Source organism: Microcebus murinus, chromosome 1 (genome assembly GCF_040939455.1).
Source record: "Microcebus murinus isolate Inina chromosome 1, M.murinus_Inina_mat1.0, whole genome shotgun sequence".
Classification (NCBI taxonomy): Eukaryota; Metazoa; Chordata; class Mammalia; order Primates; family Cheirogaleidae; genus Microcebus; species Microcebus murinus.
This window is the reverse complement of record NC_134104.1, coordinates 65,860,952-65,883,854: the sequence shown is the minus strand read 5'-3', so window position 1 is coordinate 65,883,854 and position 22,903 is coordinate 65,860,952. Positions and strand designations below refer to the sequence as shown.

Here is a 22,903-nt window from a genome sequence, read left to right as displayed (position 1 = left end):
ATGATGCAATGGATACCTTAAAATGGGTATGAAGAGACAAGGGGTGCAGCAGAGAAAAATGCTTTTCTTTCCTCTTGTGGTGCTTAAAAAAGAACAATCTTGAAATCAGAAGACCTGGAGTCAAATTTGGCCCAACTGCCAGCCAATCTGGCCATAGGCAAGTTACTCAAAGTCTTCAGATAATACCTACCTTCAGGGTTATTGTGAAATTTTGATGCCATTTTATTTGTAAAGGTTCCCTAGCACAATGACTACATGGAGAATATTTTCTATCTTTTCTTGTTGTCCCCAGACATCTATCTCTTGCTGTGTTCCTATCTACTCCAGTTCCCTCCCCATTTCTTAGCATTATAAAGGTTAAGAGTGAGGAAAGTGGGAGGATCACTTGAGCCCAGGAGTTCGAGGTTACAGTGAGATGTGGAGAGGGCCACTGCACTCCAGCTGGGTGACAGAATGAGACCCTATCTAAAAAAAAACAACCAAAAACAAAAACAAAAAAGAGCGAGGGGAATTTGGGACCACGCAACCTGGGTTCAAATCCTGATTGGATCCCTTGCTGACTGTCATCTTGGGCAGGTTACTTAACCTCCCCGTGCTCAGTTTCCTTACCTGTAAAAATAGAGATAATAATAGTACTTGCTCCATGGCATGACTGTAAGGATGAAATGAGTTCATATGTGTAATGTGCTTAGAACAATTCCTGGCACCAAAAAAGCAGCACTGCAGGAAGTGTTTGCTGCTATTATGCCCAAGGGCTTCTCCTCACCTGCCCACTTTCCACAAGCCAAAATATCACTTCCAGTCTCTAACCTGCAAAAGCACGCTGCCCTATCCTTAACCCGCCGGGACATCTATCTGGTCCTTCCACCACTACCACCACCACCACCAGCAAAGCCCGAAGCACTTTTCAGGAGGCGGGGCCGGGCGGCTCTGTGACGTCACGCCGGGTCCCTCCACCTAGGTGGCGGCGCGGGGCGGCAGCTCTGTGACGTCACGCCGGGCCCCTCCACCCAGGTGGCGGCGCTGGGCGCGGCGGCTCTGTGACGTCAAGCCCGCCAGCGGCTGAGGTGCCCAGGCAGCCGAGCCCGCGTAGGGGTTGCCAGGCGAAGGTGAAGCGCTAACAAAGCCCGGTCGCGCCCCGCCGCCGCTGCCGCCCCTCCCAGCCGTGTCGCCTTTCCTGCTGAGGTGCTGCTGCTCTTCCTCCGCCAAGGGTCGGGGGCACTGGACCTCTCCCACACCTCTCGCCTGAGGCGCCAGGTGTCGTCTGAAACCCGACAGCCCGTTCGGGAGGAAACCTGAGGTAGCCACAGCCCCGAGGGGAGCGGAGGGAGGGGGCGCCCAGGGCTGCGCCAGTCGGAGGGACGAGTCCTGCCCGACGGGCCCGCCCGATTCTGAGCCCCTCCTTGTCCCCAGAGCAAGGGGAAGCTCGGTGAACTTTTAGAGAATGAGATGGCGGGCGGGCTGACGATTGCTTTCTAGCCAAATTACGTGTGTGTTTTGTACCCAGAACTACTATTACATGATTTCTTACCTAGAGGACAGTGATTTGGAAACACAACAGAATCTGAAATTGGAGACCCCCATTGAGAAGTCGAACCTCTGCTTTTCTGGTTTTTTGGGTTTTTTTGTAACATGGATATAAAAATACCTTTGGGTGATTGCCATGAGGACCAATGTGCGAGACTGGCACTTTATAAACTGCGATCATTCCTTCATTTTTACATGTATCTATTGAACACTGACTAAATTCCAGGCACTAAGCATTGGAATTCTGAGCAAAAACTGGCCATTCCTGTCCTGAAGTTTATAGTCTATTGGGGGAGACACGTGTAACACGTGTCTCCCCCAATAGACTATAAACTTCAGAATCACCCAAATGAGGTAAAATTAGAGATGGGTAGGAGATGCTCTGAAAGAGTATAATGGAAATAAAAGGAAGGTCAGGGACAGTTCAGCAGAGCTCTGAAGGAAGAATTAACCTGTGAAAAGGAGGAGAGTGTATTTCAAACAAGAGTAACTGCACGTCCAAAACCCACCACCTCCAATTCCAAACCCAACAAAGATGTACAGTTGCCTGGGGGTTGGTTCCAACAGCTGTTCATAGAAACTGCCTCTGAGAGTCCAGTGTCTGGAGCCTTTCATTCATGTAACTGGAACCTTTCATTTATATAACTGAAGCCCTGTTTAGTCCACACTGATAAAACCAAACAAGAAATTCCAGAAACAAGCCTAATATATATTTGATAAGACTTATCTTCTTCAGCATTTAGCTGGTATGTTTTGGCCTGACATTCCACACTGGAAAGCATGTAGATTTCACTAAGAGGAAATTTATTGAATTTTAAGAGTTGGGGGTGGGAATGAGCCCTGGAATGTAGTTGAAGAAGGCCTGCCATACTTAGTACTCGAATGTTTATGACTCGAATGTCATTTGTACTCACCAGCAAATTGGTATTAACAGATCACAATTGCAAAGTTGTAGAAACAACCCAAGTGCCCATCAATACATGAGTGGATTATATATGTATACCATGGAGTACTATTCAGCTTTAAGAAACAGTGGTGATATAGCACCTCTTGTATTTTCCTGGATAGAGCTGGAACCCATTCTACTAAGTGAAGTATCTCAAGAATGGAAAAACAAGCACCACATGTACTCACCAGCAAATTGGTATTAACAGATCAACACCTAAGTGGACATATAGGAAAAACATTTATCAGGTGTCGGGCAGGTGGGAGGGGGGAGGAAGGGATGGGTATATACAAACATGAGTGAGATGTGCAACATTTGGGGGATGGTCACGCTTGAAGCTCTGACTGGGGGGGGGCATGGGCAATATACATAACCTTAACATTTGTACCCCCATAATATGCTGAAATAAAAAAAAATAAAGAAATGAAACATTTTCTAGAAAAAAAAAAGAATGGTAAAGAGTTTTACAAGATGTAAGAATGGTGGAATGTTAGGATAGACTGGACCTTTTCTCCCATTTCTTTTATCCAATGTGAACAAATGTCCCAAACACCAAAATCTGATTGTGTGTAATCCAAGTGCTTAAATGCCCAAAAGCAGAAAAGTTGGTCATTGCTTGCTCTCCAACTCAAGGAGTTTGTGATGCCAAGTCTTTGTGACTCAAAAGTGCATGGAACTCCTGAGAGTAAATGGAAGGATGGGAGAAGAATTTTACCTGGCTCTCCTTCGGTGTTCTCTATATCTGTAATACAATGATACTACCACCATGCACCCAGTCATCCAAGCTTGAAAACTGATAGTCACTGTAGTTTCTCCTCTCTTCTTCCCTGCCTCCACTTCCTCCAGTGGTTACCAAGTCCTGTAGATCCTATCTCCTAAATACCTGTCTTTCCTCTCCCTCCCTATTGCAACTACTTTCCAAGGCAATGAAACTCTGGAGAGTTGTTGCCAAAAGTGATGCCATATTCTTTTAACCAGGCTCCCTGCCTGAAGCTTCACCCCACTCTCTTCAGCCCATCCACACAGCTGTCAGTCAGTGTGTGTTTCAGAGTCCAACAAAGAGAAATTATATATTAATTTTAACATATTAATATATTAATTTAACATTTAATATATTAATTTTAACAAGGAAAGTTCAATATAAAGTATTTTTAACAATAACGGGAGTGGAGTAATGAACATTAGCTAGTAAGATGGAAGGAAAGATCTAAAATATACAGGAATCACAGATACAAGAAGGAGCAACCACTACCCTTGAGATAGATCATCCAAGGAAGTGACCTCTCTCAGAGCTTGTTGCAGAGGGTATGGATACAACTCACTGGAGGGCAGAGAAATGGCTGAGGATCCAGGCAGGCAGAATTCACTCTCTGGGATGCCAGGGAAACCATTCATGAAAAGGTGACTCACTGTAGCACTCTGCTACAAGCTTCCCAAGAGACATGCCAGGGGAAGCTGCTAGTGGCTAGGCATTGATGGTCACCGGGTACTGCAGCAGTTGGGCACTCAAGAGATCACATACTGCATGAACCAGATGTGGGAGAAGATGTGCACTATAGGATCCCAGCACTGAAGAAACTGCAAGTTCCTACAGCCTAGCAAGAGGAGCACACCTCAAGAGAAACCCCTTCCTCCTCCAGTGTCTCTCCAGTGCCCTGTACTGACAATGCTTATCATTATGACAGCTGGCAAAGGAAAAATATGTAAAGGACCTACGGCCATTTTTGCTAAGGAATGCAGGGTGAATTTGGAGCTGAGAGACAGTAATTGATAACTGGCACATCAGACTAACATGAAAATCTGATTGTGTGACTCTAGTGCTTGAATTTTCTAGTGACTCCCTATCACCTTCAAGAAAAGTTCATAAGTTCAAAAGCCAGGACCTTTTATATTCTGTTCTTTCTTGGGCTGTATTTCCAGCCTTAAGCCCAACCACACCCTCTGTGTTCACTCTAACTCTTCATAATTACTCATAGTTCCCTAAACTCACCATGTTTCTGACACCTCCACACCTTTGTCTAAGTCCTTGCAGCCACATAGAATTCCCTCCTTACTTTCATCAGTAAACATACATTTATTGAGTACCTAGCCTGTACTTGGCGCTGTTCTAGGAGCTGGGAATACAACAGTGAACAAACCAGGCTTCCCCAAGTTTCAGTTCAATTATCATCACTCTTTGGAAAGTATTTTCTGACTTTCTTTCCCTACCTCCAGATACATTAGGTGGCCCATCTAGAAATTTATCTTCTATTCTCCCATATCTAGTGCAGACTCCTTGACATTTATCATACATCATACCCTATTTTACTCACTGATTTTCCTATCAGTGTCTTTCAGTAGCTTGTGAGTTCCATAAAGGCAAGATATGGGACTGATTTCTGTATCCCAGTATTCAGCACAATTCCAACAAAACACATAAGGTTTTATCGGATTAATGATTTACCCAGGATCATGTAATTAGTCAAAGATAGGTCTGAGACTAGAATCCTGGACTCCTGCCTCACGCTCAAGTTCTCCTTCACCAGAGCTGTGGATGTTATGCCACGAGTAGCTGTGAAGGACAGCAGCTCTGTGTTGGAAAAGATCAGTGCAATGCCGAATATCCTCAGAAATGGTCATGGAAACAGGAGAGAAACATGACCCTGATCTTATATTGAAAACTATGGTGCATTCACCCCTCAGAGCTGTTGTTTGTGTATTTTGAGTCCTTGAATCATAGGAATGCTGTAAAGAAATCAGAAGTAGGGAGACAAGTTAAAGATGAAAATGGTGTGGGGTATTCTGACGCTTCACTCTTAAAAGATGAAGACTTCTGTACACTTATAAAACACAAGGCTAAGGTGGCCACGAGTGTGTACACCAGATCCCAAAATCAGGGGACCATATTGCACAACATTAGAGAACACAGATAATATGCCAGCCTATAAATGAGCCATGTGTCCCTGGGAATGTGGACCATGATGTGAACATGGGGAAAATCTTTGGAATATGAGCATGGGTAAGTTAAGATAAATCAAAAGAGTTATTTGTTCATTCATTAAACAACAAACATGTGGAACTCAGGACTTGCAAGAGGCAATACTAATATTATATATAAGCAAGTTTGGGAAATTTACTAATAACAAGGCCAAAAACTCAAAAAAAGGACAAGGTCAAGTAAGACTGCACTTAGCAATATTGCTGTTGGCATCCAAATGCCAGGTTGGCTTGCCCATAGATTTGGCCCAGGATAGAAAAAGACTCAGGCTTCTGTGAAATAAAGTTGGAGAAGCAAAGCTAATATGCATAAGACAAATTGTGGAGATCTTGAAAGTCAGACAAAGCATCATTTTGATGAGAAAAGAAATGAAGATTCACTAAAGGTTTTTAAGAGTATTATGATAACATGAGTGGTCAAGAAATTTTATCTGGCAAAACTAAGCCTCAATTTCCTGGCACTGGAAAAATGAACCTCCCCCCCATAGGTTGTTGTAAGGATTAAATGAGATAATTAATGTGCAACGACTGCTCTTAAGCCTATCTTATGCTGGGTATTCTTTCGTTTTTTAGCAACTGTAGAGAATATGGTTAAAAAGACAGTGATCCTATTTTCAGGCCAAAAAATTAGGACATATTCTGAAAAATAATTGTTATTCCACTCTAAGGTGCTAAAAATGAACTTTTCATGATGCAAATGGGAATATCCAGGACATTTCAATGATTTATGGGGACAGTAGGACATGTTTGGAATTGGGGTTGTCCTAGAGAAAACCCTTGATATGTAGTTGTTTTATTCAGAGAGAAGGCAGTATGGTGTAGTGTGGAAAGAGTAATGAAATAGACTTAAGTTCTTGATTCTATTCTAACATAAACTGTTACCTTAAGTGCCAATCACTTAACTTCTTTATACCTTAATTCTCTCATTTTTAAATTGGTGATATCAAGCTATATTTTAAGTCTACTTAAGCCCCTTATTTTTGTTTTGTTTTTTGAAAAGATGTTCCTTTTTATTTTCCTAACCAAAAGATTTATTTTAAAAAGTCCATCAGGGACTGAAGGGGGGAATAAAAGAAAAGGATGAATTAAAAATGGCCATGGTTATCAGATAAGGCAATTGAGAGAATAAAAAAGTCTGTTTTGGATACTTTTATGGGAAAGGGGAGAACTCTACAGAAGTTAGCTGTGGACAGGAAAGGGAGTCTGTCCTTAGGGAAACTGAGAAGTTTGACATTGAAAAAGATAATGAGATTATTGAAAAGGTAGTAAGATCAAAAAACAATTATTTTCTATTTTTTATTATCTCTGTTTTACAGATAACAAAAAAGCAATTTTTAAAGAGAAGGGTACATTGTGCCTATTTGATGGAAGATAAAGTGTCAGGAAGGTGGTGAGGAAGAAATTTTCTGGAGAATGTAAGGGAATAGCTGACATAGCCCAGTTCCTCAAGTCTTGGACAGGACAAAAACTAAGAGGAAGAGGAAGGAATGAGATCAAAGAGATAATGTTGAGATTGGCAAAAGGATGGTGGTGTTAATTCATTCAGACATCCTTTGTCTCACTCAAGTAGGAAGTGACTTCATCTACTGAGAGTGAGGATCATAGTTGAGTGAGATGCAGGCTGGAGATTAAATAACAATCAGGATTAAATGTTGTTGGGCGAATGGCAAAACTAATAGCAAAGCAGGAGTGACAAGTAGATAGTAGAAATGATGCAAGATTGGAGTGTGCTGCAGTGGATGCTAGTGTAAAGATTATGTTGTTATTGTTTTATGAAACAAAAATTAATAGAACGAGGTTTAAAAAATAACCTGGGTCAGAATGTGATTCTAACTATATGTATCAAGCCTACTTGATATTAAATAGGTGTATATCAAGTAGGCTTAGACTGGTTCTTTCAAATTTGCTCAGTTTATCTTGATCTTAGAATTGCTAAACCATCTCAGAATTTGTTCATGCTTTGGTGTTTTTATAAGTTCAGTAGAGGTCAGAAACATTTAAAAACCTCTCCTCCTACCAACCTTAGCAAGCAACTTCAATTCTCATTAGGGAATCCCAGCTGTCTATTTATAAACTAATATAAAATGACGCCTTATAATGCTTCCTTGATTAAGGGAGTTTCTGCCAATGGTCACTTGGATGTGCCTATTTCTTTCTCTTAACTGTTACTTTCTTTAGAAAGTACCTGGTGTCTTCAGCTGGGGTAATGGTCCATGAACTCTATTTTTCTGTAATCAAAAGAAGTTTATCTGCGTTGCTAATTTGTCTCCAACTTTATTCCTGTTTTCTAATCAGTACATTAGTTGAGTAATGGAAATTAGAAGCTAATTGTTCCCTTAAAAACCAGTATTTTTACAATTTGTTTTCTAATGAACATTATTTTTCAATTACATAAACCTCAGCTTTTACCAGAAATTGATTTCAATAACCATGAGAATCTCTTATAACACATAATCTTAAAACATTGAAACAAAACTTATAAGTTTTTTCAGTGTTCAGAACTTGGAGAGAGTTCAGAGAACAGACGTGATGTTGAGCTCTCCCACCTTCTTGTCATCACCGCTTTCTGCCAGCAGAGAAACCCTGTGCTTGTGTGATATGCAGAAAATCGTATTTGTTTTAAAGTATTTACTTACTACTCCAAATACTTCATCTTGAGTAGTTCATTTTGGTACTTTTTGGCAGAACAGTTAATTTTCTTCCAAGCATTCCTCTCTAGGGATTCTAACTGGTTCTATTAACTAAAAACTGTTACTAACATCTGTAGATTCATCACTCTGTAAGGGAATATTGTGACTCATTCATTAGTCTTGTGGAGTCATCATTGCATCTTGTAATACTATTATTTCAGAGGAGCCCTTTTCTCTTTTTTTTGCTCCATTTGGTCCCAAACAAGTGGTCATTTCCCAGGCAGGTTGGTAAAATAAGTGAGGCTGCCATTGCAGGGTACATTTTGGCTTTAGTTCTTAATTATGTGACTTTTTAATTAGCTTCGTGAGCCCAGTCTGATGTAAACCACTGTGTACAAAAGTTACAAATACTTTAAATTCCTTTGTAGACAGTTCATAAAGCAGTGGTTTTCAAAGTGTGGTTTCTGGGACTTCTGAAGGTCTCTAAGACTTTGGAGGGGGAGGGGTCAGAAAGGATAAAACTATTTTTATAATAATAATAAGACATTATTTGCCTTTTCACTCTCTTTTTCTTAAGAGTGTACAGTGGAGTTTTCCAGAAGCTACATGATATCTGATATCACAGAAGATTGAATACAAAGAAGATAGGAAAATATAACTGTCTTCTATTAAGCCAGACATTAAGAGATTTGCTGAAAATGTAAAACAATGCCATTCTTCTCAATAAGGTTTTTTCCCCAGAAACTATAGTTATTTTTCATAAAAATGTGTTATTTATGTTAATGTACAAGAGATTTATTGTTATTTTAAAATAAATATTTTTAAATTTTCAGTTTTAAGTTTTAAAATGACAACTATTGATAGATACATTAACAAAAGCTCTTTGGAGTCCTTGATGATTTTTAAGAATATAAAGGGACCCTGAGATCCAAAACTTTTTAATAATCACTCTCAGAAGAGACTGTCTATCTGTATGATATAGGTACTTTTTATTAAGGCCCTGGACATAATTTACCTGGTACCATTTTTTTATTTGATATCTTTTCCAGGGAAATAAGATACGTATACAAACAAAAAAAAAATTATCAGGGTGAACAAATCTAAATTTGAAATAATCCTCAATAATAAGTGATTTAAATTTATATTTTTGACTACTGTATATCTGTGAATCTCTAAAATGTACTAACTATAATTAGATATTAACAAAAATTGTTAATATTTATTTTTAAATTATCCTTTATGGCGGAAAATAAATAACATATCTAAAGTGCTTAAGGAGACTACAGGCCTTTTTGACTACAACGAATCCATTTTCAAAGAAAATAACATTGTCCTTAAGAATATTTTAAAATAAATCACATAAAATTTTTGAAAAATTAAGCATTTGGTAAGTAAAGGAGGAATTTTGGAAAATCATTATTTAGTTTAATAATTACAATTCTGAAACAAATGGAAAAACATATCATGCTCATGGATCAGCAGAATCAACATTGTTAAAATGTCCATATTACCCAAAGTATTATAGATTCAATGCAATCCCTATCAAAATACCAACATCATTTTTCACAGATCTAGAAAAAATAATTCTGTGCTTCATTTGGAACCAGAAAAGAGCTCAAATAGCCAAAGTAAGCTTAAGCAAAAAAAAAGAAATCTGGAGGCATCACTTTACCAGACTTTAAGCTATATTAAAAGGCTATAGTAACCAAACAGCATGGTATTGGCACGAAAATAGACTGTAGACATAGACCAATGAATGGAACAGAAGAACAGAGAACTCAGATATAAGACTATCTACATATTGCCATCTGATCTTTGACAAAGTAGACAGCAATATACACTGGGGGAAAGAATCCATGTTCAATAAATGGTGCTGGGAAAATTGGATAGCCACATGTAGAAGATTGAAACAGGATCCATATTTCTCACCACTCACAAAAATTAATTCAAGATGGATCGCAGACTTAAATCTAAGACATGAAACCATAAGAATTCTAGAAGAAAATGTTAGAAAAACTCTTCTAGATATCAGCCTAGGCCAAAAATTTATTTAAAAAACCCCACCGGCAATCACAGCAACAACAAAAATAAATAAATGGGATGTGATTAAATTAAAATGCTTCTGCACAGCCAAGGAAACAGTCAACAGAGCAAATAGACAACTACAGAATGGGAGAAAATATTCACATTATACATCTGATAAAGGGCTAATAACCAGAATCTACAAAGAACTCAAGCAAATTAGCAAGAAAAAAAATCAAACAACCCCATTAAAAAGTGGGCAAAAGATGTGAACAGAAGCTAATGGTCAATAAACATATGAAAAAACGCTCAATGTCACTAATCATCAGAGAAATGCAAATCAAAACCACAATGAGATAGCACCTAACCCCAGTGAGAATGACTTAGAAAGTCCCAAAACAATAGATGCTGGCATGGATGCGGACAGAAAGGAACACTTATACACTGTTGGTAGGACTGCAAACGAGTGCAACCTGTATGGAAAATAGTATGGAGATTCCTCAAAGAACTAAAAGTAGACTTACCATTTGATCCGGCAATCCCACTATTGGGATTCCTACTGGGTAGTTACCCAAAGGAAAAAAAGTCATTTTATCAAAACAATACTTGCACTAGAATGTTTATTGCAGCACAATTCACAATCACAAAGATGTGAAAACCCATGTGCCCATCAGTTCATAAGTGGATTAATAAGATGTGGTATGTGTACATCATGGAGTACTACTCAGCCATAAAAATGAATTAATGCCTTTTACAACAATCTGGATGGAATGGAGATCATCCTCCTAAGTATCGCAAGAATGGAAAAACAAACACCATATGTACTCACTTGTAAATTGGAACTAACCAATCAGCACTTATGTGCACAGATGAAAGTAAAACTCAACAGAAATCATGCAGGTGGGAGGGGGGAGGAGGGGATAGGTGAAAGCATACCTAATGGGTACAATGTACACAATCTGGGTGATGGGCACACTTAGAACTTTGAGTCAAACAGTACAAAAGCAATCCATGTAACCAAAACATTTATACCCTCATAATAGTCTAAAATAAATAAATAAATAAATAAAGGTAGATATATGATAACATGAGATAAAAAAGAATTTTGTATTTTCTACAAAATGTAACTGTTATTTCAAGTATAATTAAAATATTTTGAAAAATATTTTTATAAGATTTTGTTAAAGGCCTACATTCTCTTTGAGTTAATCAATTATTTTCAATTATTATTTGTTTTTAGAGGCAAACATTTTTTTTATTTTTATAAACAATAAGTCATTATAAAAGTCCCTTAAGTATCAGATTCTGGATATTTGTTAATATCAAAAGACAAGAGTAAATAAATACATAAATCAAGTCACAATGGGAAAAAATGAGCAAAACCAATTGTTTTATTAGGGAGAAATGATAATGATGTTGAAAATAAATCATTTACCTTCTTTGTTGAGAGAAAATAATATGAAAAATAAGAACAAATTAAATCTAAGGAGGAACTATGTATTTGAAAAATTATCACTGATAATAAATGCATTGCAATTAAAGAAATCATCAGACTTACTTACAGGGATGTATTTAATGAGATGGTAGAAAAAGAAAACCCTATACAAGAATCTCTAGTGGCAGGTGTTGTGCATAAAACCTTCAGCACAAAAACAAAAGTACTGAAATCTGGAAGCTTACTGACTGTACCAAACAGTATCCAAATATAATTTCAACTGTTGTAAATTTGTGAATGGTTGTAAAATGGTTATAAATTTTGTATTACAATAAAAAATTTACAACCATCAACCTCTCATAACACACCTGTAACCCATTCTGCCATGACCATGGGTGGGGAGCTCTGCTTTACAGGGCTATAAAAGGAAGAAGAGAATTAAATGGCAAAATTTGTACTACCAACAAAACTTGATGATACCCAAGCTTTCCAGGAAGGCCTGTGGCACAGTGTGGACTTGAGATGAATCTCAGGGATGTGTAGGGTTTCAATAGATGAAGAAACAAGGAGGGCACTTCAAGCAAGCCGGCTAGAATTAACAACATACTGAGGGAAAGAGAGGATAGAGTACAACTAACAGTGGGTGACACAGTGTTAAGACTCAGTTATATCACTTCTTGGAAAAGGGCCAGAGTAGATAGACTATATTGGAAATTATTGTTGGTAAAGAGTAGCAGAAAATTTATAGTTTAAAAAAGTACACGTATAAATTATAGAGAACCTTGAAAGTCAGCATGTGATTGCCATTTTGTGAGCAGGGCCCTCTGACCTATTCAAAGCAGCACAGAAGATAGATCTGGACACCCTGGACAGGATAGGCCAGAGAATGTTTCAAGACAAGGAGACCAGTTAGGAGGCTGCACAATAGGTGACTATGGGCTAAGCCAGAGAAAAAGGAGTGAAGATAGGAAGGGATGAATGGGAGTCACATTTCAAAGGAAACAGCAATGGGATTTAGAGAGATTCAACAGGTTGAGGAGATTGGATGATTCCAGGGCTTTGAGGCCAAAGGACTGAGAGAATGGGATATCACGTTCAGAAAAGAATTTGGAAGGAAGACTTGGTTGGAAGATGGATAATGAATTTTAGTGGAGAAGTGTCCTGGAGGCAATGGCTGCACAGGTGAGAGGTCAGAGATGGGCAAAAAGTATAATCCACACAGTTTTGTGGTAGATGAAGCCATGGGAGGATGTGAGTTCTCCAAGAAGAGCAGCAGAAAGATATAGGCTCAGAATGCCAAAGACTGAGTTTGGGGGAGATTGCTAACTCTTAACAGAAGGAAGGAGGAAGAAGAATGATGTAAGGAGGTGGAGGAGTAAGAACACATGAATGGTGTGTGCCATGAAAGGAAGGGAGAGTCTTGAGAAGGAAAGGCAGTCACATCTAGCAGGCCACCTCCCACATCAGACTCTGTGTGTTCAAATCCTGCCTCTGTTAATTATTATTTGTCATTGCAAACATTTTATTCTTTTTCTTAGTTGCATCATCTATAAAATGATGATAATATAATCTACCTCATAGGGATATGTTCAGGATTAAATAAGAAAATATATACAGAAAACATAGTAATTGGCACTTATAAGAAATTAATAGATGTGATTGCTGACTTTTAAGGGAACAAGAGAATGGTGAGAGGAGAAAAAATTGCAAGAGGTTAAAGAAGGACTGAGCATTGAGAGAAGACAATGAGCATGAAGAATTACTAGAGATTCTTTGCCCAAAATTGAAGAGAGGTCACAGTTGTTAGAAATTGAACAGTTGTTAGAAAACGCAATGGGTGGAATAAAGGCTTTACTTTTGTTTGCTCTATACTGACCAAGGGTTATTGTTATTGTTGGGAGCTTCTTTAATTAGTGTTGGGCCATCTTTTCATTTACATGAGGGTATGTGAGACTTCAGAATTGAAGCCAAACAATTGCACAATAAATAAAAGATCCTGTCAAAATACGTAAAGACAGCAAAATGGTGCAGCCCCTGTGGAAAACAGTGTGGTGATTCTGCAAAAATTAAAATACAATTGCCATATGATCCAGAATATACCCAACAAAATTGAAAGCAAAGGCTTGAGCACCTATATCCATAGCAGCATTATTTATCATAGCAAAAAAGCAGAAGTCCATTGACGGGCAAATGGATAAACAAAATGGGGTACCTAAAAGGGAATATTATTCAGCCTTAAAAGAGAGGAAATTCTGACACATGCCACAACATGGATGAACCTTGAAAACATTGTGCTAAGTGAAATAAGCCAGTTCATAAAGGACAAATATTGTATGATTCCACTTATATGAGGTACCTAGAATAGTCAAATTTGTAGAAACAGAAATAGAATGGTGACTGCCAGGGGCTGGAGGAAGAGAAAAATGGGAGTTAGTACTTATGGATATGTTACCAAAAAACTGTATTCCTTCCCTACTTTATATCAGCTGCAAAGAAAGAACATCCAACTGGTAAGGCATTCAGGTTTTAATTCAGTGTCCAAAGAATGGAGAAGTGAGAGCTTATGCTCTAAAGGCACCTTCTCCCTGAACAAAGAAAGATATGAGAGTTTTCGAGAGTTAGATACAAAACGAAGAAGATGTGTAAGAATGTGTAGGGTGGAGATTCAGACACACAAACACAGTTCAAATACATGCTTCTTCATATATTGCATGTACATAAAATGGCAGTGATTCTCACTTGGGGGAGTGATTTTTAGTATTATAATGATATGTTAATGAAGTAAAGGTAACTGGAGGTCACCTGCTCTGGTCTGCACCTGTGCTTTGCATAAATCTGGACTTCCTCTGGCATCCTGCAGGGGCTCATGTGGCTATTTGTAGCATTTGGGCAATCTGGTGTCCTTGAGCAGCTGTGCCTCTAGATAAAGAACTAAAGAAAAATTGTTAAGAGAAGGAACTGAAAACTCTTAAAATTTTTCATTTTCTTTGTTGGGGCTATCCTGGTGACAGGTACGGAGTTTCAGTTGGTGAAGATGAAAAAGTCCTGGAAATGGATGGTAGTGATGATTGAACAACAATGTGAATGTACTTACTGCCACCAAACTGTACAGTTGTGATGGTTAAAATGGTAACTTTTATGTACTTTTACCATTATAAAAGAATATTTTTATATATGTGCAGACAATATGAGCAAAATAAGGCATTACTCTTGGCTAGACAAAATGGATCAAAAGGTCATCAAAAACAACTTGTAACAGTAACTTTTTAAATTATGAAATATTTCATACATACAAAATAAAATTCATAATGTAAATATAGGTATAAGCATAATGAAACAAACATTTAGGCAGCCATCGATCAGCTTAAGACATAGAACACTGCTAATAGTGTTGAGATCCCTGTTGCATCTCCCTCATGACATTCCTCTCCTTCCTCCACCAGGGGAAACCACCATTCTGATTTTGTGTTTATCACCTCTTACTTTTTTTTGGTTTTTTTTTGTTTTTGAAATTTAATCACCTCTTTTTATTAAGCTGATTGGAAATGCAAAATACAAGATAAGAATCAATCTTTTAAAAAAGCTTTTCCACAAGTTGGAAGGGACTGAGGGGAGCAGCATCCCAGGAGGTGGGGAAACAACGCAGGAAGAAAGGTGGGAACGTGCCAAAGGCAGATTCTGTGTGCCTGGGAGGGCTGTGCCTAATCCCTGAGGCCTGCTGGACTTGGCTCCTGCTGTTGGAACTGGGTCACCTTCTGTGACCCTGGAGGGCCTGGTCCAGTGGGGGTGCAGGGGGGGAGACATGTCAAGGTCTTCCCTGGCTTGCTCTGCCAGTTGGTATTATCCCAGGAAACTGCCTCTTAACAGACATACACACCCCCTACAGGGGTTAAAGATGTCTTTTTTTTTTTTTTTTGAGACAGAGTCTCACTCTGTCACCCCGGCTAGAGTGCCGTGGCGTCAGCTAGTTCACAGCAACCTCAAACTCCTGGACTCAAGCGATCCTCCTGCCTCAGCCTCCTGAGTAGCTGGGACTACAGGCATGCGCCACCATGCCCGGCTAATTTTTTCTTTCTTTTTTTTAAATTTTTTTATTTCAGCATATTATAGGGGTACAAATGTTAAGGTTACATATATTGCCCATGCCCCCCTCTCCCCTCAAGTCAGAGCTTCAAGCGTGACCATCCCCCAAATGTTGCACATCTCACTCATTATGTTTGTATATACCCTTCCCCTCCTCCCCCCTCCTACCCACCCGACACTCCATACATGTTTTTCCTATATGTCCACTTTGGTATTGATCTGTTAATAACAATTTGCTGGTGAGTACATGTGGTGCTTGTTTTTCCATTCTTGAGATACTTCACTTAGTAGAATGGGTTCCAGCTCTATCCAGGAAAATACAAGGGGTGCTATATCACCATTGTTTCTTAAAGCTGAATAGTACTCCATGGTATACATATACCACATTTATTAATCCACTCATGTATTGATGGGCACTTGGGTTGTTTCCACAACTTTGCAATTGTGAATTGTGATGACATAAACATTTGAGTGCAGGTGTCTTTTTCATAAAGTGACTTTTGATCTTTTGGGTAGGTACCCAGTAGTGGAATTGCTGGATCAAATGGTAGATCTATTTGAATTCTACAGGAAAACATTGGAAATACTCTTCTAGACATTGGCCTACACAAAGAATTTATGCAGAAGACCCCAAAGGCAATCATAGCAGCAACAAAAATAAATAAATGGGACCTGATCAAATTACAAAGCTTCTGCACAGCCAAAGAAACTGTCAAGAGAGCAAACAGACAACCCACAGAATGGGAGAAAATTTTCACAAGCTACACATCCGATAAAGGGCTGATAACTAAAATCTATTTAGAACTCAAGAAAATCAGCAAGAAAAAATCAAACAACCCTATCAAAAAGTGGGCAAAGGACATGAACAGAAACTTCTCAAAAGAAGACAGAATAATGGCCAACAAACATATGAAAAAATGCTCAACATCTCTAATCATCAGGGAAAAGCAAATCAAAACCACAATGAGATATCACTTAACTCCCGTGAGAATGGCCTTTATCAAAAAGTCCCCAAACAATAAATGTTGGTGTGGATGCAGAGAGATAGGAACACTCCTACACTGCTGGTGGGACTGCAAACTAGTTCAACCTCTGTGGAAAGCAATATGGAGATACCTTAAAGCGATACAAGTACATCCCTTACTTTTTATTACTATAATTTTTTTTTTTTTTGAGACAGGGTCTCACTGTTTCCTGGGCTAGAGTGCAATGGCATTGTCACAGCTCACTGCAACCCCAAACTCTGTGCTCAAGTGATCCTCCTGCCTCAGCCTCCCGAGTAGCTGGGACTACAGGCACATGCCACCACACTCAGATAATTTTTCTAATTTTTGTAGAGACGGGGTCTCACTGTGTTGCTCAGGCAGATCTTAAATTCCTGGATTTAAGCGATCCTCATGCCTGGGCCTCTCAAAATGCTAAGATTACAGGCGTGGGCCACCATGCCCAGCCCCTTACTCTTTATTGTAATATTATAACATATATATGTAACCCTAAACAATACATTGCTTTTCCACCCACCATTGTGAGATTTCCCCCATGGTGATGTCTGTAGCATACTTGTTGAAAATTGTGCTATCTTCTCAATAACTGAAGATCTGAGCATTATGTAGTGACCCTCTTTATTGCAAAAAGTGAACTTTGCCTTAAAAATCTCTTTTTTCTGGTGTTAATATGTCTATATCAACTTCTTTTGGTTATTATTTGCTTATTTATGTCCTTTTGTCTTCAGTCTTGTGTCTTTATGTTTTTTCAGATGTAGCTATACCTGTATTTTAACTGGCACACTTAAGATCATGTCTTTTTATTGTGACTACTAACATGCATGGAATATTTTCTATTGTGTTATTTGTCCACTTTTCCTATGCTTTCCCCCTCTTTTCTCGACTTCTTTTGGATTGATCCAGGGAGGTGTGTATTTAATTCCTTTTCTCCTTTCTACAGATTTGGTAGTTGTATTACTTTTTAAATATTATAACACTTAGTAAAAAGTCAAAAACACATAGTAAAATTTTATGCATGCTTGAGTTTTTATGAAGTCTAAAATTAATCATTGTTTTATCCTCCAAATAAAAGAACATAGAGTAAAAGGTAATGGAGTACCACCAACCTAAGACCACTTTAGTTTCTTGCCTTGGGATTTCCCAACCAGGCTGATGTTAGTATAAATTTAAAATTTAGACCTAGCCTTTGTCTACAAACACTTGGGGAACTATTTCTCCAACAAGAAATGGCAATGGAAACAGATTTTTTTTGTTGCTACCTCTGTCTGTAGGCAGATATTATATTTTCGGTCTCACCTTTTCATACTGAGAGTATAGTCCCTTGGTAAAGCTCAAGTTTAGTCCAGAAAGGGAGTCCTTTAGTCCAGCCATTTGCTTTTTGTGAGCCTAAGCCCTGGTCTCATCCTTCCTTGCCTGGTCATTTATCTCAAAGTTTCAAGTTCTGCCATCTACCTTTGCCCCCGGGTCAGCCCTAATTTCTTCATTTGCTCACCGCTCTGGATCCTACTTAACTCTATTGGGCACTTGGGGATTTCTGTCACATTATTGCTCAGCAAGGCAATTTGAAATACATGTTCACTGAGATTAGTCTGGCATCTAGGTGTTTTGAAGGAGAGTTTTTTAGTGCATCTAGTCTGTCCCTTTCCCTAGTAAAAGCAGACAAAATGTTTTAATCTGTTGTTTATTTATATATAGAACTATATACCGTCTATGGATTTTCATGTTTTGTTTCAATTTGTCCTGGAACTTTTTGTGTGACAATGTACAAGTTTTTTCTCTATTAGAGTAGATAAGAACATGCAGCTATAAAGAGAGGTGTTCATTGAATGGCTGCTTAATGGTTATTTTTATTTAGAAATAACCTAATTTTAAATCATAAAGGATTCACAGAACAGATTTTGCTACAATTCTTACCCAGCTAATAAGGGTTAAATGACATGGAAAGATGTTCATGATATGCTGTTGAGTAAATTCACTGTTTTTTGTACAACCTCATTTTTTATTTTTACAAACATATATATTTATATTGAAAAGTTATGGAAGGAGACAAATCCAATATTTTAGGGTGATACCATTAGAAGATATATCTGTTTACTTCTTGTTGATCTCTATTTTATAAATGAACTGTGCTGTGTTCTTTTTACGTAAAGGACGTAACTACAAGAGGCAGGGATTAGTAAACTGCTTTCTAACCTTGGAGTTGTGTAACAATAGAATGCATCTGTCATGGGGGAGTAGTGGAGTCCCCAAAATTGAGAGTGTCAGAGGCTGGGTGACCTCCAAGACTGCTGTCATCTTATGATTCGAAGTGTTCATCTTATTTCTTCTTCTTTTTTTTTTTCTTTCTCTGCGAATAGGTCGACCAATCAATGCTTCAGACAGACAAGCAAATATGCATCCCGCCGGATTTGCCGGAATTGCTGAAGCAGTTTACCAAAGCCGCCATCCGGACGCAGCCGCAGGACCTGATCCAGTGGGCCGCAGAGTACGTGCTCCTGTCTCACCTGCGGCACCCTCGGAGGGCTGGCCTGGGGAGGGCGGTCGGGAAAACGTGAGGAGGTTGTCATGGCAGCAGCTAGGTAGTCGGCCCTGATTAACATGATCTTTGTGATTTCAGGTCTCACATTGCTTTCGTGCTTTAAAATCCACATATAAATACTGCATCAAATTGGGCGAGGATGGGATGCCCTCCCTAGCAAGTGAGACCGAGCAGTAGGACGCCAGGGCAATAGGCCCACTGTCCTGGGACAAGCAGCAAGAGTTAGATTGCCACATCACACTTGCACACCGACAACGCACCCCACCGCTGCGTCCCTTCCCCTTGTCCCGGTGGAAAGAAGGGCTGGGAATCTCCGGTGAATTTAGCCAACGTTTCTTCGTTCTCCTGTCTTACCACTAGATGGCAGCAGTGTTCCTGGGGGAGCCGAGCGCAGGCCTTGGCGGAGACTGGGTGGGGGCGGTCACCCTTTGAAAGGGGTGTCACCCTTTCAATCAGACACCTTCCTCCACTGCTGCTAAAACTCATAACTTGCACCCAACCAGAGACACTTAGTATCTTGGCTTTGGGGAAATTATTTTCTTTAGTGTTTCTTTGAACTGAGCTGTTGCCGCAACATAAAGATGTCCACACAACACAGATCGCATCCTGGAGAAAGGAGGCTGAGCAGAGTGAGGAGGTCAGGCCTGGCTGAAAACGGTGTGCCTCAAACACAGGTGCCTCCTGAGGGAGAGACCTCCAGAGGATGCTCAATCGATGGAGCTTACACAATAGCTGCTGGCCGGCGCTTGCTGCAGCTTTACACAGAAAGCCTCTCAGCTATGAAATTGCTTCTTAGACAAACTCGCCTGCTTGAAACTGGGGGACCAGGGCTTGGGGCAGGAGTTGGGAGCTAACTAGACCTCCCTGACACTTTTTAGGCCATATTCCCTGTTTGAAGATTGCCACCTTAGTAGTGTTGCAGTGGGAAAGGGGGAGTAAGAGAGGCTGTTGAAAGGGAACCCGTGGGCTGGGGAAAGGGAGATGTCCTCAGCTCGAGGTTGTGAGTGGGTGTATTGAGCAGATGGTGGGGGGAAAGTGTGGACACCTTTGCCAAGGTACAACACGTCATCTGAGAGACGCCTTATAGAGAGGCCTTATAGAATCTCTGAGCCAGTCCTCTTGTGCTTTGGGGCTGAGTTAGGATGAAGCTTTCACAAATGAAAGGAAAATAAGCCAGTGGTGCTCCTAAAAAGAGACAAATGGTATTTCTGTGCCTGGTAATGAGCCCTGTTTAGTTTTCCATTCTAAATTTTACATATTACTTCTAAGATTGAACTTTAACATCAGAAAACTAATTTCCTTTGGGAGTCAGACTGACTTTGCTTTATACTATACAATAGTTTAAAACCCATTTTATTGTTCTTGCACTGCTGTTTCATTATAAGAAAAATGGCATTTCTTGGTATTGTCCCTGACATTTATGGAAGAAAACATTCCACAATTGTAGCCTTGTTGCTCCCATATTGTATTATGTGCTATAAATTTTTTAGACACTCATAAAAAATAAGTTTGTAGTTTAACTACAATGAAAAAGGAGAGCTTGACCCGAAAGTACTCTCCATCCCATTCAGACATGAAAAGCACTTATCAGATGGTTTTATGTGACTTACAAACCTGTAGCATTTTAGAGAATAAAACTCCACAAAGTATTTCCAAGATAAAATATATATTTAATTCATTGCAAGCAAGAATTTCTCTACATATATGCTGTCAATAAAGAAAGGAATTGGCAAGACATATACTTATTTGTCCTCTGGTTGGCATGTGTGACAACACAAATTTGCAATATATGTGTATGACCATGGAATTGTTCACTTGCAAATGAAGCTCAATAATTCAGAGGACTAAGTCTGTGACTACAGCCTTGTTTCCATGTTCTCTAACCAAATCCACTAAAAAGTCCAAAGATATTGCTGCTGAGTGTCATTCTCTACCTGGGTGGTCACTTCTATGGAATGAATTGCTATATATCTCTGCCCCTCCCATTTATATCTCCCAAGTCTGGTTATAAAGCCTGAGGCCACACCCTGCTCCTGTTTTCACACTGCACCCACACCCACTCCAACACTGATCTGTGTGCAGAGATTTCTCATGCACATTGTTAATGATGGCCTTAAAGTATTTCTTCTGCCCTTTCTACTGATGACATACCAAGGGGTGACTGGCATGTATTGCTTTATTTTTTTTTTTTTTTTTTTTTTTTTTATTTTAAGTCCTTAGGAGCTAACATGTATTGCTTTAGTCTATGTAGCTTCAGCTCTGCATTGCTATGTGGCTTAGAGATGGGCAGTTGTTAGCCACATCATTGTATGGCTTGACCCTAAAATGGGCTTTCACAAGATTCCTTCTATATTCTTTTTATGCTCTGTGGATCTAGAGAAAGTGGTAGAGGGGAAAAAGCAGGAAGGGACAGATGTTTTTGATTCAGGGATACTCAATCACTAAGCTTTTGATGGAGAAGACAGACCCTGCCATACTGCTTCATGACCCACATGTCAGCTGCTCGTGTCCATTCTCTACCAACCCTGAAATAGGACTTTGTCCACCTTGCCCCACAAGGAACTCGACTCCACGAAGCATTAGAGAGCAGGGAGATTTTACTGAAAATTTTGAGGGAAGATAGAGAAGGGTTTTACTTCACACATACCACATAATATGAGGTCATCTCAAACCCTTTTTTAGCTCGTCTTCTCTCCTGACTTCCCTCAGTGCCCTGCCAGCTTTCTCTCCCTTCCCTCCAGAAGCTGGAGCCTCACTACTTCCACCCAGAAACCCTTCCTGACTCACCCCTACAGCACCTTGATCTCTTCCCCTTTCTTATGCAAATCACTTTATAGTTCTCTTCTAACTTCTCTTCCCAAGATTGCATATATATATATATATATATGAAAATATCCTATATACATCTCCTATGATGTGTGTGTGTGTGTGTGTGTGTGTGTGTGTGTGTATAAAACTCTTTGGGATGACTGCAAAACGAAAACTTGGACCCAATATGCTCCAGGGAATTGCACACCAAACTTTTGTGAGTTATTCTGAACAAATCTTTTTATTCCCTAAGCATTCTCTACATCTTAAATAGACAGTAACATATTCAGGCCTTCCCATATGTAAATGAACCATGGTGTCTGACACATGGAAGCTGCTTAACAAAGGTTCTTTCCTCTGCCCTCTTCACTCAAAAAAAGGTGGGTGGAAAAACTTAAAGAAAAAAGAAAAAATATAAATTAAAAAAAAAAGTGGGCGGATTCTTCAAGCAGCCAGAGGCCACTGGTGTATAGGATGCTTTCCCTACTCTCCGACTTTTTTCTTGTAGTTATTTTGGGGCTTTGTCCCGTGGAGAGGTTCCTCCAGTGGGAGAGCGGTCTGAGCGAGTCCCTTTGTCTAACTGGGCAGAGCTAACACCTGAGCTGTTGAAGGTCCTGCATTCTCGGGTAAGGACTGAACTGCAGCATCGAGGGGGATGCGGGATGATGTTCAGGCTGGGTGGATACAGACATCGACCTCCTGTCAGTCAGCTGACCCCTTAGTACCACCTTGAAACCTAATAAACCATGGCCTGAAAGTAAATCTTCCCCTGGGGAAATAGGAACAGTCTTGAAATGGGCTTTAAGTTGAGTTGTCTGTGGGGTCATCCTAGATTCCCCTGAAGCTGGCAGAATGTCTAGGGGCTCAATGCAATGCTAATCCCTTCTCTCTAGAAAAGCACAGGTCCCTAGTTCCTCAACAGTGTCTCCCTTA

The 22,903-nt window shown here is 39.5% G+C and overlaps 1 protein-coding gene across 1 annotated transcript in view; it reads left to right on the top strand.

Annotated features, from left to right (window-relative positions):
- The first annotated feature begins 1,046 nt into the window (after window positions 1–1,046).
- The window catches only part of ROPN1 (rhophilin associated tail protein 1), a 29,817-nt gene continuing 7,960 nt past the window's right edge, over window positions 1,047–22,903 (top strand). The window contains exons 1-3 of the mRNA XM_012780450.2: window positions 1,047–1,300; window positions 18,981–19,108; window positions 22,479–22,596. Coding sequence (XP_012635904.1) covers window positions 18,993–19,108; window positions 22,479–22,596 — 234 coding nt within the window. The 5' untranslated portion in view covers window positions 1,047–1,300; window positions 18,981–18,992. The remainder of the gene's footprint in view (window positions 1,301–18,980; window positions 19,109–22,478; window positions 22,597–22,903) is intronic.